The 18,243-nt window shown below is 39.3% G+C and overlaps 1 protein-coding gene across 5 annotated transcripts; it reads left to right on the top strand.

Moving 5' to 3' along the window:
* Positions 1–70: 70 nt before the first annotated feature.
* Positions 71–13,207, top strand: YPEL5 (yippee like 5). Of its 5 annotated transcripts, none has more exons than XM_019473730.1 (6): positions 71–162; positions 2,525–2,659; positions 2,765–2,829; positions 3,007–3,158; positions 8,001–8,173; positions 11,058–13,207. In XM_019473730.1, exons 5-6 carry the CDS (start codon positions 8,033–8,035, stop codon positions 11,280–11,282), a joined length of 366 nt encoding a protein of 121 aa, XP_019329275.1. In that variant the 5' UTR covers positions 71–162; positions 2,525–2,659; positions 2,765–2,829; positions 3,007–3,158; positions 8,001–8,032; the 3' UTR covers positions 11,283–13,207. The 5 variants fall into 5 exon arrangements, with proteins under 5 accessions (XP_019329275.1, XP_019329274.1, XP_019329278.1 ...); XM_019473729.1 differs by having other exon boundaries at positions 85–225; XM_019473733.1 differs by having other exon boundaries at positions 86–162; positions 2,623–2,659.
* The last annotated feature ends 5,036 nt before the right edge of the window (positions 13,208–18,243 follow it).

The raw sequence follows: 18,243 nt of genomic DNA, 5'->3' as shown, positions 1-18,243 counted from the left end.
GCCCGGTTAGGGCAGCAGCGGTGCCGCACGGTGGGTGGTAGTGGCGCTTGACGCACCTCTCTTCTCCCTTCCCGGTCAGAAGGTGCTGCTTGTTCACCGCTCCTTGAAGACTTGCTCATCGCCGAAGCAGCCCTGAGTAAACCCCGTGTCCCTGCCTGATAGGTGACTCTTCCACGGGAAGCCGGTTGTCAGAAATCGAGTGGTGGTTGTGACTTGCTTATCGAGGTGCTCACGGCTCTTTCAGCAATGAGCCAGCTTCGCCTGTCGGCTCTTAGGTTGGATTTTGCTTGTGAAAGTACAGATTCCCAGGGAACTGAAATATTTGGCAAGCGCTTTTTTGCTCTGGAAGAGGTTCTAGTCAAAGCAAAAAGGAATGCAAAGGCTGTCATCTGTCCATTTGTTACTCTGTGTACAGACCTCAGCTGTACTGTGCAAGCAGATAGAGATTAGATTAATCCAGCCTGCTTATTTAAGAATAAAGGCTGTGTTTTGGACTAACATAGTGGTAGAATTTAATAAATTATTATTCTTCTTTAAACAATAAAACACTAAACATGGTGTTAGATTGAAGAAATAACAAAGCAAGTACACAAGTCTCATGAGAGAGAAACACAGGGCATGGCTTTTCTGAAAGTGGTAGGTCTCAGAGCAACTCTTGATGTCAACAACTAATGGCAATAGATTAACTATTAGCATAACTAATATTTGTGACTGACGGCAGAAAGTGAGGGAACTTGCTCTGTGGTTGTAAAGATTCCCTCATGCAGCTGGTTCAGCTATATAGCTATATATATAGCTGTATATATAACTGTATAACAGCTTTGTATAATCCTGTTACGTATAGACTTGTTCCGGATAGCTGAATTCAAGTAATGTTTGTGGCGAATGAAACTGTCCATTTTTAAGTGTTACTCTCTTTTTCTAATATTAGTCTTTAGAAATATTATTTGGAGGCTTCTGTCATCTGCTACTTTCACTTCCGTAGCTGTGGAAGTACTTAACTTACAGAATGCAGATCTAATTGTTTACATATAGATTTTAATAATAATGATGAGTGAGTTTCAGATGTGGCTGCCAAGTGTGTGAGGACAAAAGAAATTGCACCTCAAAGACCAGTAGGGAAGATGACAAGAACAGATGAGATTTGCTGCTTGTCATCTGACAGACTGAGAATTGTACACAATGCACACGAATACATATACATGTATATATATTTAGCATTCCCTCTGCTGGTAGTCATCACAAGCTTGAAGTAGTGTTGTCCAAGTTAGGTGGTTGGTTCATGTTTGTTTACTATTATTTGACCTATGTTGAAATCTTGAGTTGCTCAGCTCTTGCTGAAATACGTAATTCCCTTAAGCAAGATTTAGCTTAAAAATATCTTGTTAAATGTATAGAGGAAATGCCTGTACACTGTGGACATTTGGTAGCAAGGCTGTCTTTAATTTTGGAGCCTTTACCTACATTTAGGATTTTTCCTAGTTGATACCAAGTATTTCTTGGTGTGATGCACTAAGCATATTGACCACCTTTCTGCCAATCCATGGATGTAGTTTGTATGGAAGTTTGGATGATCGCTGTCTTTTCACCATTTCTTTAAAGTTCGTTTATTTGACATTCCCCCCATGACTCCTAAGTGTGGTGTCTTTAGGTGAAGATTTGTATCACTTCAGTACTAAAGTTAATAAAAACAGAAAATCTGAATTAGTTTAGCTTTCTGAAAGTTGCAGAATGAATTAATAGGCAAAAGTTGTCTTATGTGCTGAATTAGTGTAAGAATAAATTTATTACAAAACCAGGAAATACAGCTTTCTTAAAAACACTTGAGGAATTAAGAGAGGAAAAAAAATCCTTTTCCTCTCTTACGGAAGGGAAAGGGGAAAAAGGAAGGGAAAAAGAAACAAGGAGACAGGAATAGTTGCTGCTTCTGGACTCCCTGTGTAGTAGTGGGAAAGAAAATGGATCTGAGTCTGATACCATTTGTAAACTAATACTTTTATATGTTATCTAGCAAGAGTATTGTGAGGGTGTAAGTTACTGTGTGAGACGTGCTGAGATATGGGGGCTGTATTAGAAACAAGCACCCATCTGTATGGCTCTGCTTTCTGTAAACTTGAAACAAACTACCCTGTATTATTGCATACATCAATGTAATGTTATGTTAACATACTTAAATGCCAGTATCCCAATGCAAAGCTTTCGCCTTACCTGGAAATAAAGCTGGTTTGCAATAGAATATTATACTACTGTAGCTTGCAATAGACAATTAGACTAGTGTAACTTGCACAAATGCAGTTTCATCCTGCGAGGCACCCTGTTCTAGGCGAGTGCTGTGCACTGCGTCTGGGCACAGCTTTCATTACTTTGCCAAAGCCTCTTCAGTCATTTGACTGTATTAACTTCCTTGTACAGTTTGCTACAGTAGCTGGATGGTTCTAATGAGCGTAGCATTCTGTTCCAGTTCACTTTCTTTCTTCACATTTGGCTATGCGTGGTGCTTTCTGATAATGAATTCTGCATGTAGGCAGGGCTGTGCCCTGCTTACTTCAACAGTCGCAGAAGTCAGTGGCAGACGGCTGAATCTCAGACCTCCTAAGAGACTGACCACGTGTGTATTTTCAGATGCACCCCCACTTGCGAGCAGCAGAAACCTGGGAAGGTAAGGAGCAAGTTTGGGGTTTTTTTGCTTACCCAGTGATTCTTTAATGTGTGGTCTTGTGTAGCTGTGCTAAGTATTCTTTTTCCTCTTTTGTCCATCTCTGAGATGAGAAGAGGAAGCTTAAGCCCAGTTCCTGAGATGTGAAGATGAAGTTTAAGCCCGGTTCCAGAGTAAGTACGTCCTGAGAATGTTCTGCTGTGCCTAGGGGAATGCATGGCCCTTTCTCAAGGGGGAGAGAGTTCTAACTGGCTCACCATACAAAGGAAAATGTTTTTCGTCAGTGAAATGGCGAAAGACAAGCTGTCATAGCTTTTTATCCTTTAACTAGCAGCTGTTCTCTGTTGTAGATCTGAGATGCAGTAGATGGTGCTGAAGCAACACTGAGGCTCCTGAAATATCCACAGTCCAGTGTATATCTAGAAAGTGCCTCCTGGCTCTCCCAAACATTGACGGTCCTGTGTCTTCAAGAGATGCACTCTGGAAAAAGAAAACACCGACTGTTAGTTTTAAAAATGTTAATAAAGAATTCTTTGTGTTACTTTTTTGTTCTTTATTGCTTGTGAAAGTAGGCAGATTAGGTAGTACAAATACCAACCAAGTAGTGCTTCAGGTGGTTTCAGCTCTGTGTGCAGATAGTGGTCAAATGTAAGCTCTTTGTCAGCTGTTGCTCAGTGTTGCCAAAATCAACACTGAAAGATAGGTGGAAGTTTGGAAGGACACTGCTCTAGGAATACATATTGTAGCACACAGGCACAGTGCTTGTGTTTCCTGTCTGTCCACGCACTCACTGGGAGAAGCATGCAGGCAGGAAATGTTTCATGGTATGACTAAGAAGTTGTATCAAGGTTTGTACTGTCAAAATAATGCACTGTCCGCAAGCCTTACTAGCTAGGTAATATGAGCTATCTTTGATCGTTCTGCCAAAGGTCCTCTCAAGAATGCAAGCTGATAGAAGTGGTCAGGGTGCCGAGTAATGACACAGTGGCATCATCTCTCAGTTCATGGAAGTACCTGTCTCTTTAAACTGTGTAGATTTGACAAGTGGTAGATACTTTATATCCCATTAGTGAAGGTAAATAAGTCTGCCTTTCTTAAATTGGAGCCGTTACTTTAATATTACGACTTCTGTTTGGTAATTTGCCTGAGGGCGGGATCACTAGGACTTCATCACTGACGCATATCCAACAAAGAATGCTTAGCTGACTTTAAAGATGAAATCATGGGCCAAAAAAATCTCTGTTCTTTCCTCAGCATTTGGTTTTGTGAATAACCAAGATTCCTGTCCACTGCTTCTGAAAATTCTGCTAGTAGCGTGATGGTATTGGTGTGATGTGGTAGTGTCACTTTCTGGGGTTGTGAATAGCAATAGGGAACTTGTCTGGCTTTCTGAACCAATGGAAGTTATTTTCACTGTTTTTAAGTGTAGAGAAGTGGATGAATTCTTGCGTTTTCCTCCCCCTAATTGGAGGATCTTAAGCTTTAGAAATGCTTTAGTGTTTCACAGTTCTTTGGCTTCTCTTCATTTAAGAGAGCCCTCCCACTGCCTATAAAAGCTGCCTATAAGTGGCTTTTTTCAGATCATTTATGTATGTGTGAACATAAATAGACGCCCACACCTTTTACATGGGAAGTGAAAACTATAGGAAAAAAATTACAGTTATCTTGGGACTTTGTACTATAAGTGGCTTTTTTCAGATCATTTATGTATGTGTGAACATAAATAGACGCCCACACCTTTTACATGGGAAGTGAAAACTATAGGAAAAAAATTACAGTTATCTTGGGTGACTTTGTACACACCACTTCTGTATATAAGGGATATGAGCCTGAGAGCAATGGAAAATTGCCTTCCCTTGTTATGTTTTGCTTCTGGTTTTTCCAGTGTATAATAAGTACACCCTACAGGATTCAGGATCCTTATGTAAGGGGAGAACAGTCTTTATCCACAGCAAGTACCTTCTCAGTAAGTTTTATAAGCGAATACTATGGTTTTAGCTTGGGGGGGAAGGGGGTGTGTGAAATTATCCCCAGTTGAAATTAACTTCTCTAACTTACATGAGAGGAAAAAGCAAAATTTCCTTGTTAGCTTATTTAGAAAACTCCTAATCAAATGCAGCATTTAAAGGCTGCCTTACTAGCAGTCTATTTTGTAACTTTTTTCCACTTTTTACTACTGTGAGCAGTATATAAAGTCTAAGGTGACTAGTTTTATAACACTTCAGCTGGACCCTTACGGATTTGTTGAAATCCTGTAGCAATCAAAACTGAGAGCTAATGATAGTTGTAGGCTGCTACCTATTTTGACTGAAGTCTACCGTGGGGCAGTTAAGTATAAAGGTTATTTTAAACGTTAGATGTTCTAGTAGGATTACATTATTTTAGCAGTTTCTTAAAAAAAATACTCAAAATCTAATCTGTTTTGGCTGTTACAATGCAGATTGTAGAATTTCATTTTCTAGATTTTTAAATATGTATTCTTGAAATAAATAAATAAATACACGTTTTCTTATGCACTGTGTTCTGAAGAAAATTGTTCCGGTACCAGTCGGTTTATTAGATTCTGCTGTAACTTTAGTCTGAATTCTCACAGCCTTGTGCTACCATCAAATGAATCTCACTTTGTCTTTCTGTTGGGACCCAAGTCTTACTGGAAGTTTCTTTCTCATTTAGATACTTGATGAGGTTACTTTCAGCTTTTTGGGGTGATACAAATAATTGAAGATTTTAGGCCTTGTATTACTAGGCAGGTTTTTCAGCCTTAAGTCTTTGAACATATTTATTTATGCATTTATTTTAATGTTCAGTATCTTCAGGACTCAACACTTCAGTCCGTGCATAATGCCATATCCAGAAGTAATGTTGCTTTGTATGTCGCTTTGACTTCGAACTTGCTTGTAAGAATTACACTCAAGGTCTCTTCTGAAGTAGTTAAATTTTCGTTTTAGTGATTTTGGATTACTGCTTTTCTGGGTACAGTAACATGAGTTATGTTTTTAGATAGGTGATGTGTTTGCATTTTAAGTGTTCAGATGCATATTTTTCAAAATGGCATGCTTTGCAAAGTTAGTCTGTGTAATGGATCTGTTCTTGTCACTTACGAAGCTTAGTGTTTGTGTTGCTCTCGGTAAAAGAGGGATGTTTTTGGATTTGTGTTATGTTAGCTTCTAAAAATACTGACAGGGTGAGCATTGTGTTTACCCTGAAAGAAATACCCCTTTTGATGTTGATTCCACATTTACAGTAACTTATAATCGGTTAACTGTTTTTAATCCACAATACAATCAACACAAAAATAACGTTATCCAAAATTAGTAAGGATGGTACATGGAGCTAGGCCAAGTGCCTTATGGGCATATCTGTCACAGTTGCTTTTATTGCTTGTATTTGCGGTTTCTTCTGGTTGGAGACTTTGACTGATACTTGTTTATTCACACTTACTGTCTGTTGATTTTCCTTCATGCTGTCAGTATTCACATTTTAATTTTTTCTTTTGCCCTTGCTTGCTGGGAAAGATAAAGGCATATTAGAAACGTATAGTGCTTAGAGAAATTGCAGGAAAATGCTCTCTGTATTTTGAGTGGAGTCACAAGGAGTCACACCCCTACACTCAGCCAAGTCTTTGAAATATTTTTGTCAAAGTCAAGACCTGTTTTATTTATCCTTTCAAGAAGAGAAATGGGTATTACATCACCTTTAAAGGAAGGAGTCATTCCATTGCTTTGAATTTTTATGTATCCTTCAGATGGGATACAGAAGACTAACGGTGATTTGAAAAATCTGAATGTAAGGAACTTGTGCTAACATCACTCTGTTCAATACTAGGAATCCTTTTTATTGCCACACATTGTAAGAAAACAAAGTGGTGAAATAAAGCAATTGAAAAAATATCATGATGTCAGTGACTTATGATTTTTACATGTAAAAATGGTACTTTAAATTTTGTGTGTGCGGGTGCATGTTTCAGTCCATTTGCTTTGTGCATGTCAGAGTAAGGTTTAAGAAACTGATCCCCTAAAACTTGAAATGGGTTTAATTTAGGTATTTGCACTTCTTAAAGGCATTTGACAAGGAATATTCAACTTGATGAGCACAAAATTTGATTACTTTCTCTATGAACGACACACTGTCTCCTGCTCTGAAAAGTAAAACCCACACAACTAATATTGCAGTGTGTCAGATTTACTTTGCATTGCTGTGCATGAAAAAAGCAGAGACGATACTCTTTTCTGATTCCACACCTGAAGCATAAATGGAGGTATATTTAACTTGTTTAACTATAGATGTTTAGTCATAAAACTTCTGCAGTTGAAATTGAAATAACATCATAATTTAATTCCTTTGTCATGTTATCTCATCTTTCGTGATTTAAGTTTTCAGCTGTCTGATATGTTCTGTGCCTACTCGCTAGTTAGCTTTGAGTAATTTATGTTAGTTGGTATAGACTTGGTGAGCTTTATTTATCAGGTACTGCAGATCTGCTGCTATAAACTTTCTAAGCTCTCTTTTTCTGCTCATTGGAGTTGCTCAGGTGTTTTAGTGATGATGCTTTGGAAATTGCTTAGGTAAGTGACAGTATTTTGTAGATTAGACAGCTTTGAACGTTTGTATATAAAGCTGTCTGGTGTAAAGACTGGGTGGATTGTTTATTATGTGAAATAGCATTCAAACCTTTCCTGTGGTGTTATGGATATGAAACCAATGTGTCAAATCAAATACAGTAGCCCAGTCTGCTATACTAGAAGACTAAAGCATCCTAGATGGTGGTGGTGTGTGGTTGCATGTCATAAATTGTGCAAAGCTGAGTGGAAGTGACAAAATAAATATATATTTAAAAAAGGGGGGGATGACTTGGGAAAATTAAACTATAATTGTCGTGGTGACTCAGCGTACTTCTCAGTGCTTCATTTCCCAGTGCTGACTAAGATGGGTGAATTGTTGGGAATATACTGGAATGGAATTTCAGTATTGTATTAGAGGAAAAGAAAACAGGAAAGAAGTGGAAGCTTTTGAGTTTAATAACTGTAGGGTCCAGTCTGCAAAAGTCTGAACTATATTTTAAAGGTTTCAGTTCCTGTTTTGTTTGTGTAATGTAATTAGTTTGTATCCGGGTGTGTCATCTTATCAGTAAGATGGTCACTTTGGGAAAGAACTTGTCTTGATGAGAAAGGATGAATGCAGTCTGTAAGTCAGTAACTCATCTATGAAAGAAAGAACGTTTGCAATCATTAGCTCAAGTGGTTTGCAGAATATTCTGCCATATGTATGGGGTGTTTGGGGTTTTGGGTTTTTTTTGCTGCAATGCTTTTTTTTACATGTACATGATCTTTCTTTTTGCTTTCAGGTCTTGAGTGTAAACTTACGTAAGTTCTAAAAATGGGAAGAATTTTTCTGGATCATATTGGTGGCACTCGCCTGTTCTCCTGTGCAAACTGCGACACGATTTTGACCAATCGTTCTGAGCTCATCTCCACTCGTTTTACAGGGGCCACGGGAAGAGCCTTTCTTTTTAACAAGGTTGGTAAGAAGCTGAGGGGGAACTACTATTTGCTTTTGAAAAATGAGTTTGTGGGATATGAATCTGTCATCAAAACTAAAAAACTTCTTGGCTAAAGTGTTGTGTAACTATTTTAATTTTTTATTTTTATTCTATTCAACTGTCTTTGAATTCAAATTAGGCATTTATTATTGATGGCAAGCTATCTAAATTAGTTTATCTGCAATACTGAAAGACTCTAAAAGAGGATTGTGTATATAGAGGCATTGTGCCAAAATGCATGGAGTTTTAACTTTGGAGACTTCTGTAATATGAACCTCAAATTCACTGTAAGAGTATCTTTGGTCTATCAAAGTTGCAAAGGCATTTGCACTTTTACTCAGTCTAAATAATCTGTTTAATTTCAAAAATGCATTTAGGCTAATGGTAGTTTGGCAATTTTAGGTAACCACAGTCTCTTTTACAGGCAATAATACTCTGGTTTAGTTTAATATTTATTTTTTTAATTGATCAAATGACTTAATTCACCAGATTGAAATATGGAAGTCGTAACTCTGAGTGAATTGTAGCATTATTTATTAACCCTTCCATATAGACTTGTCCCTTAGACTCATTGAAAAAACACTGATCGTCCTTTGCTTTCTTACAAAGTTCCTGGTCATGTAATCGTTGGTGTGTTTTGGTTTGGGTTTTTTCTTGAAAGCCATTTGACCATTGATAGAAGCATCAGTAATGTCTTCACTCAGCTGTGCTCAGCCTTGGGATTTCTGGCATGCTGAATCCTGTCAGTAGTATTTATATGTAAGCGTTAGGCTGCATAGCTATAAAAGAGCTGTGCATCTGATTTCTTTCTCATCCAATAAGCACTGGCTCCTGAGGTTCAAATTTTTCTTGTGTTAAATAGTGGGGTTTAATCACAGAAGTTTGATTTTTACATTTCTGCAGTCAGGAGCCTTACATCTGAAGCAGTAGAAAGCTGAGAAAGCAGTGGAGCCCCATCTTTTAGAATCCTACTGCGTATTAGCAGTTTGGATATAGTTCTGACATCAGCTTTTCAACAGATTCTACATTCTGGTTCTGTGGTGTTGCTGCCTAAACAAGTTAGAAGTATATTTTAAACTGCCGAGATAGCACACAAAAAAAGGTGCAAGTTTAATGCCTACGTTCTCAGCCACTGAGCCTTGCTTTTTCTTAGATGATTATTTCAAGAGCACACGAAGATTTTTAAAGAAGTACCTCTTTTAATATTTTGGTTCTGATTTCTGGGAATAAGTGATCACATCGGTTGCTAGAAATGAGTTACTATTTATTAACCCTTCCATATAGACTTGTCCCTTAGACTCATTGAAAAAACACTGATCGTCCTTTGCTTTCTTACAAAGTTCCTGGTCATGTAATCGTTGGTGTGTTTTGGTTTGGGTTTTTTCTTGAAAGCCATTTGACCATTGATAGAAGCATCAGTAATGTCTTCACTCAGCTGTGCTCAGCCTTGGGATTTCTGGCATGCTGAATCCTGTCAGTAGTATTTATATGTAAGCGTTAGGCTGCATAGCTATAAAAGAGCTGTGCATCTGATTTCTTTCTCATCCAATAAGCACTGGCTCCTGAGGTTCAAATTTTTCTTGTGTTAAATAGTGGGGTTTAATCACAGAAGTTTGATTTTTACATTTCTGCAGTCAGGAGCCTTACATCTGAAGCAGTAGAAGCTGAGAAAGCCATTTGACCATTGATAGAAGCATCAGTAATGTCTTCACTCAGCTGTGCTCAGCCGGGATTTCTGTGGCATGCTGAATCCTGTCAGTAGTATTTATATGTAAGCGTTTATTTATTAACCCTTCCATATAGACTTGTCCCTTAGACTCATTGAAAAAACACTGATCGTCCTTTGCTTTCTTACAAAGTTCCTGGTCATGTAATCGTTGGTGTGTTTTGGTTTGGGTTTTTTCTTGAAAGCCATTTGACCATTGATAGAAGCATCAGTAATGTCTTCACTCAGCTGTGCTCAGCCTTGGGATTTCTGGCATGCTGAATCCTGTCAGTAGTATTTATATGTAAGCGTTAGACTGCATAGCTATAAAAGAGCTGTGCATCTGATTTCTTTCTCATCCAATAAGCACTGGCTCCTGAGGTTCAAATTTTTCTTGTGTTAAATAGTGGGGTTTAATCACAGAAGTTTGATTTTTACATTTCTGCAGTCAGGAGCCTTACATCTGAAGCAGTAGAAAGCTGAGAAAGCAGTGGAGCCCCATCTTTTAGAATCCTACTGCGTATTAGCAGTTTGGATATAGTTCTGACATCAGCTTTTCAACAGATTCTACATTCTGGTTCTGTGGTGTTGCTGCCTAAACAAGTTAGAAGTATATTTTAAACTGCCGAGATAGCACACAAAAAAAGGTGCAAGTTTAATGCCTACGTTCTCAGCCACTGAGCCTTGCTTTTTCTTAGATGATTATTTCAAGAGCACACGAAGATTTTTAAAGAAGTACCTCTTTTAATATTTTGGTTCTGATTTCTGGGAATAAGTGATCACATCGGTTGCTAGAAATGAGTTACATATATTACAAGTGGATTAATATAAATTCGTTTACAAGCTATTCACCAGGAGTTTCTCACCCAAAGTTGAACACAGTACTCTGTGCTCTCGTACGTCTTGTAATAGCATTTCATGTCTCTCCGTTAAACAGTGAGGGTTACGCATCCCCGTGAAGCACATCTTTAAAGTGTTACCTTCTCAAGCAGGAGATTTTCAAGGGCTGTTGGCTTATTACACTGCAGTTTTCAGTTCATGTGCAGTGCCACAAGCTCTTTACTTTAAAAATGTTGATAGTCATGCACATTGTTACCAAGCTTTGCTCTAGGCAGACTAATCCTTTCTATTCCCTATCCCCTGTATATTTGTATCAGGTGGTAAATCTGCAATACAGTGAAGTTCAGGATCGGGTCATGCTCACTGGCCGCCACATGGTTCGAGACGTGAGCTGCAAGAACTGCAACAGCAAACTGGGTTGGATCTATGAATTTGCCACTGAAGACAGCCAGCGCTACAAGGAAGGCCGTGTTATCCTGGAAAGAGCGTTGGTCCGAGAGAGTGAAGGATTTGAGGAGCATGTTCCATCCGACAATTCCTGAAGAGACTTGAGTCTCTTCGCAGGTTCTCTTCAATTGAAACTCAAAAATAATAAAATCAACAAAAAAATCTGCTTACATACACTGTCACCTTAGCATCAGAGTCGGATTCACGGACTACAGAGTGGGAAAGATTGTGAGAGTATTTCAGATGGAACCTTCCTTTCTTTATTCCTTTTATATTTTACTTTCCCTCCAGCAGCTGTTTGTAGAAAGAATGTTGTGCAGATGCTGTAACTTTTTCTCTCTTGCATTTACATCTGTTAGATTTGAGATTCTATCTACAGATACAATGGACTAAAAGGAAAATATTTGGGGGATTTGTCTTTTGTTAGAGAGAAATTCAGTGAGTTTTTTTAGTTTGCACAAACTGATGTCAGCATAAAGTTATTTTAAAACTACAGATGTTTTTTAAAAAGTATATTCCAATTTTTGGCTTAAGTTTTTAGTTAGGTTTTTTTTTTTACCCAGTCTTTTCACCTGATTTGCTAGCTAAAGTAAAGAGATCCGAATTTGTGCCGAGTGCTAAAGGTTCAGTGTTGGTACAGCTTGGGCTGGCCCTTGTGCCATATTCTTGTTGAGGTTGATTGGTAGCACAGAGCCCATTATTTCTTGTCGTTCTTGACCCAAAGATGTCACCATTCCTTGTTTATTTGTGAAGTCCCATTCACCATGTAAACTGGTGTTGATTGGAAACTATTCTTGAAATAGGGCAAAACTGCTTGGCTTTTTTTAACTTTAACTGATGTAACTTATAAGCATAGTAATAATATAAAATAATAGTTGTCTGTTTAGTCTTGCGTTGCTTACAGATCAGAAGCTGTGTTTGTAATGATAGGGATCCACTGAGAAACTACTGTTTCAGTAGTAATTTTTTTTCGTTGCTCTACTAATCTCATTAAGTAGACAGGCAATTGCAAATCTTAATTCTTCTTCAAGTAGCTTTCTTTAAACCCAGAACTTCCTATGTTAAACACAGCTGCTGTGTAAAAGGAGAAGATTGCCAGCATGTTTGTTCATGCCTAGAGTTATGCAATCTGCATCTCTTGAAAAAATTAACTTAAACAGCTTGTTTTCAAATGCTGCTTCTGGTGTTGAAACCTTTATCTTTCAACTTTGTTGAACCTTTTCATTGTGATGTTACATTTTTATCTTTCTGGGCAGCAGTACATGTCAGCCTAGTAGTAACTAGTGACTTGGATTCCTGCTTTCTTCTTGTAGAGGTCAGCTCTGTTTAAACCAGTGATCTTGCTTGCCTTTTTAGCAAAAATGCTCTTCATTAACTTAACTCAAGGGTGCCCAAACACTTTCATTGTGTCTTAAGCCATAAGTTAAGATCTCAAGGGCTGAAATTTATTTGAATGTTAGATATGTATGATTCCTTATCAAAGATACAAGTTGGTTTGTTTTTTTTTTTCCTTATTGGATAAATTGTGGTCAACGTGAAGTAAGTTACCTACAGACGTACAAGAGGGGAAAAAAACCCCCACCCAACCAAACAGATCTTGGCTCCGACCTTTCAGAATAACTTTTCTTCACTAGCCACAGCTCCATATCTGAAACTAAAATGTGGAGGGTGACTATGCAGAGTATTTTTCATAATTTTTTTGGTTGCCAAGTGGCAATTTGGACACCCCTGACTTGAATCTACTGCCTATTTCATGTAAAAGTAGCTTTATTATAGAATTGTCACATAGAAAGAAAACAGAGTAGATCACATACCAGAGCTGTGCTTGAATCAAGCTGCTTAAACAATAGTGTACTTGTGCCTCAAATGAATCAGTTTTTGCACTGAGTACAGTAGTACCCCATTATCTTGTACTTCTGTCCTTCACAGACCCTAAAAGCCCCATTAGCATGGTTCTCTTCAGTACTTTTCTTGTACTTCTGACATTACAGTACAATAAAGTATGTTTTGTCCTGAATTGATATTTGCCGTTCTTCTTGAGTAATTTTCATGGAGTCTGTCAACTGAATGACATAACCTGTCTTCCATTCCCTACATTCAGTAAATCATTGCATTTCTACAGCACAGTGACAAGCTGTTGATTGGCATCTCTCTCTGAATAGATGGTGTACTGTTCATTTTGGAAGGTGCTAGGTAAAGCTTCATGCATACCACTTGGACACTTGAAAGCCTTCAATTTACTCCTGTTAGAGAGAAAATAAAAACAGGAAATTGCTCATTTAATGGAGTTCTGGGTGCCAAGCATCTTTCCCTGTCTTTGAAAAGACAGCAAGCTAAGCAGAACTCCAGCTTCTGCAAGAAATGTGAAGTTTTAGCTTCTGAAATGGCTTGGGAATTGAGGAATTGGGAATTTGCGTATCTGGAATTCTGTGACCTTTTTTCTTTGCGTGCAAATGTTAGGGAGAAGCCTTCTGTTAGCAGCTGGTCAACTTCATAAGCTGCAGTTGAAGAACTGAGGTGAGAGCATCATTATATTGGTGTAATGGAGCCCAACGGGCTTATTCTAACTAAGGTATTAAGACCTCTTCATTTTGGTAGAATGTTAGACTGAGATGTTAAAGATTACTTTCCCCAAAGTCTATGATTTGAAGAACACTTAGTGAGGTGAATTCACTAAAAGCCTATGAGGCTTAAGCAAGTCCACTGCAGCTTTAAAACAGACGACTTCAAGTTTCTCTTTTAGCCTACATGCTGTTCCCTTCTATATCATGTTGATGGCTCTGTGGGAGAGTTTAGCCTCATAAATTTTGACTGCTCCTCCCTAAGATGCTTTGTGTGTGAATACAGATAACTTATCTGCAGGGAACAAGACGATTGGTTACAGTATGGCTAGCAACAGAGTAGACATTGCTATTTGGCGTTAAATGTTTTTTTGTAGTAGTGCAGTAGCCTTGGATTCCCAAACAAGGCATGGCTGGCACAGCAAGATGTGCCACTACAGTGAACTTGTGCCTGGCATGTGATGGTGTGTCTGTGCTGTCTTAGACAAAGAAAGTAGCAAGGAAATTACAGTGCACAACAGACTCCAGTGTGCATTGATGGAGACCTCAGAATTTGTGCTCTTAGGCTGCTGCTTGGGCTAGCAGTGGTGCTATGACTTTTGCCTAACATTAGCTGTATTAGAGTTTACGTTAACCGCGCTCTGATCTCATCCTGTAGTTGCAGTGTAGGTATACCCAAAACTGAAGTACTTCATTAAAGCTGCCGATTACCATTTCAGCAAAACGCAGCTTTGGGAAGATGAAAAGATTGGATGGTGTGTTTGTGGATCGAAAAAGCATTTCAATTATGCTTTCTATGGATGTTCAAAAGAACGTTTGAAATGGCATACCGTATCTCATGGCTCTGTTAGAAAAGGTAGCATTACACTGGGCTCTGGGGATGGCTATGGTCAGCTGATAACAGGCTTATTCTTACAGGGCAAATTCGCCTCTTCAGTTTTCTGCCAGAGCTGTAGGAAATAAAGTCAGCAGATCATCAATGGATTAACAGGTAAGGAAACAATGAAGCTGCAGTTCAGGACTCAATTGCCAGGTATAAGGAAGAGGTGACTGGGAAGGTTGTCACTGATGTGGGAAAAGGCTAGCTGGTTAATCAACCCTGTATTAGAAGAGAAACCTAAGCTGTGATGTTGCAGTACCATTGTGCAAAAGCCAGAAATAGTGTGTTGTGTTTCCTTCTTGGGCCTGCCTTCACTTCTTTAACAAAACGATTTAAAAAAAAAAAAAAAATCCAGTGAAGTTTGGTTTCCTGTGGCTCTTGAGGGCTTTGTGGGCTCCCTGATGCTTGATGGGGATGAAGTGCTTCAGACTTTGTTCAGTTGGGGTGCTGATTAGGATTGATCTCCAACTGGGCCCTGTTTTTGCAGGACTTTAAAGAACTAAGCAATTTTGAGACCCTTTTCTTCATAAGCTGGAGTTAAAAGTGCCCGATAACTTAAAAAGATCACTTTAAGTGGTAAGGAGGAGTATGACCTGATTGATGATGTCACTCTGTAAGCCTTTTTCTTCTTTCAGGAGATCTGAAATATTATGGCCAAAGAAAATGAGCTCCTGTCTGTCTCGTCAACTATTATGTGGCAAAGACATTCAACAGCTTCTGACAAGCCTAATTTTGACAGCGTGGAGCTGTTGCTGGTCTCATTGTTACTTCCCCCACCACCTCTCTTTGGTGTAAGGATTTCTGGTACGTGTAGGAAATTATAAGGGGAGAAATCTCACATTTGCCTTCCAGCCTTTTGTTTGTTTACTAATAAGGTTGTTCTTATTTGAATGGGTTTCTGTGATGCTAGTAAAACTGCTGGCAGTCTAATGCCAGCCTTTCACTAGGTAAGGGCCCCTCTGGCAGGGTATTAGTGACATTATCATCTCTCTCATCCTCAAGTCTAGGCAGAGGTTATTTGGGAATGATACTTGGCTGAACATCCTGATCTGGGTAGAGATGATGTGAAGGAAGACCTCATTCACCCTGTTACAGGACACTTCCATTTCATTGCTGTCTACATCTCTTTCCATCTGATGTTATTGTCGGTGTGATCTGCTTAAGTTTGCATTGCGGCTCCTCCTTTTAAAAAGGAGGTGACTGTGAGACAGCAGTCTTGCCTCTTAAACGTGGCATTTCTCTCTCAGGGGCCTGAAACACCTACAGGCTGCTCTGTCTTCTGCTCAGTTTGAAGGGGTGGCTGTGTTCCTGTTTGACTTGTTACTGCAGAAATAAATCCTGGCACTTGTCTAAGAAATGGGCCAGAGTGTCTCTGCAATGGGAGGCAGGTTATGGAAGAGAAACCCAGATAAAAGAGTAAGAAAACGTTTGTGTGTGTGTGAGGGGGGATTCAAGTCTTACTAAACCAGACGATTTCACTCAGAAGCAGCAGAGGTGGAACACATTCTAGAGGTAAGCATGCACCTTTTATGACGTGTGGGTTCAGGGAAAGTGGAAATCAGTTGGGCACTGTAGAGGATCTAAGGTCCCCTGATAAGCAGAAGAAGAGACTGAATTTAAGTGCTTCTGTTTCTTTTGAGAAACCTCATTGAATGTCCTTGCTGTAGGATACTGATAACGGGAAGTGCAGAACCAGAGCTAGGTTTCTAGCCTCTGTGTTTGGGTGAAGGCAGCTGGAAAGTATTTGTCCGTCAAAGTAGGCTCTGTTTTTGTTCTCATTATCTGAAGCGTTTAACACTATCAGAAACTTGCATTTCTTACAGAAATAAAAATAGGAGAAGGAACAAAAAGCTATGGCATTAATTTGCATTTCCTAAGTGTCTGACAGGAGTAGGTGGGGGAGAGAAGGTTGTTCAGACCTTAGTTTTGACTCAGCCCGTGAAAGAGATGTGGCTTGCCTAACATCAGGATCTGGTGCTGTTTCCCTTTAGGACTCGGGGATGTTTAGATTTGGGATTTTGCTTTGTCCTTTTGAAAGGATTTGATTTGAGTGTTGTAAACGTTTACAAGCGTTTGAAACAGTAAGTTTACTGAATTACAACAGACTGCATGCCATAGTTGTTTGTAGACTAATGGCAGACATTGCAATAGATGCAGCTGGTGAAATAGGGAGACCCTGTCCTACTAGGGGAATGCAAGGCAGAATGGCTAGCTCATACAAGGGCGCTTAGCCAAAAAACTGCCTGGTGACTTTCATCTGTCCTTAGAGACTGACTGAGTTTCACAATCTCCTGTCCTTGCAAGTGTTTGAAGACTATTATTCTAAGCACAAGTACGTGGTGAGTACAGAAGGAAGAAGAGTATGTTTGCTACTTTTTCAGGGGTGGACCTTTGCTCCAGTGCACCGTCAAGAAGGTGGGACGCTCTGAGAGAGGTGGTGAGAACTTGGGTGCATCCCACGGGCAGGGTGCAGAAACAGCCTCGGTTGCTATGCTGCTGGTGGTATTTGGCCAGCAGATCTTTCTCCCCTGTCCTACCCATTTTTATTAGGTTTGATCTGGTCTGGAAATCCATGGGCAGGTATGCTTTAGTCCACACAGAGCGCAGCTGCCCATGCCCTCAACTAGAGCAATTTGCTTAGGCTTCCTTAGGGCAATCTTTTTGCTTTAGGGAAGAAGGGGGAAGTAAAACCTACCTTAGCTCAGTCAGCACCCACAAATGTACGTGGTGAAACGCATGCAAAAAAGCCATAACTGCATGAATCTGTAGTGATTGCTGCACCTTCCCTACAGAATTAGCACAGTTTAAGGATTTGGGGAAGTGCCTGCTTTTGGCAATATTAGTGGGTCACTTCTAGTATCACTATACCAGCGTGATGGATTAGTCATTTCAGCTCAGAAGGGATTGATGGATTGTCTATTCCATATCTCCCTGCTGAGGAGGGATTAGCTTCGTGATGTACTCAATAAGCCTCCATTCTTGGGATGAAGTTTCTCAGCGTGATTTCTTATTGTAGCCAAAAGTACATTAGAGAGATATGATTTAGGTCACAAAAATAGAACACTTAAAAAATGCCAGATTTCCAATGGATTGGGTAGCACATGGTTATCCTGCCCCTGCATACGTGCAGCCTGGGAGTGAAAGTGGTATGTGATCACAACAGTAAGGACGGCACCATCATCACCCTTTTATAGGTATGCATTGAACTTGTAGTTACAACCTCCGTCCCACCATTCCTAACTTTGGACTGTTTGACTTTTTAATAATTTTGTTTCTAAAGGTAATTTGGGTATGAACTTTCCAATGTGCATTTAACTGGCAAAACTAAAAGAAACTCAGATTAAGCATTTGTAATTGCTGGCTTCTTCATGACTGGGATTTGAACTGGGAACCCCATTTGATGCAGTAACCATTACTACTTAAGCTCCAAGGCTGACTGATACTTAACCAGCAGCTGGAGGAAGTTTTTCATTAAAGAAGGCTGAGCAGATGTCAGACCTAGGCTTTCGAGGTTTTCATTTGATGTAAGGTCTCAGCATGGGATAGGGAACTTTTTTTCAGTTTGTGTGCTGGTTCTGGTTAGGTTGGAGGGGTGTTTTTGTTTTTGTTGTTTTC

Source organism: Aptenodytes forsteri, unplaced genomic scaffold (assembly GCF_000699145.1).
Source record: "Aptenodytes forsteri isolate BGI_AS27 unplaced genomic scaffold, ASM69914v1 Scaffold280, whole genome shotgun sequence".
NCBI lineage: Eukaryota > Metazoa > Chordata > Aves > Sphenisciformes > Spheniscidae > Aptenodytes > Aptenodytes forsteri.
The sequence above is the reverse complement of the archived record's forward strand: the minus strand, read 5'-3'. Positions and strand labels throughout refer to the sequence as shown.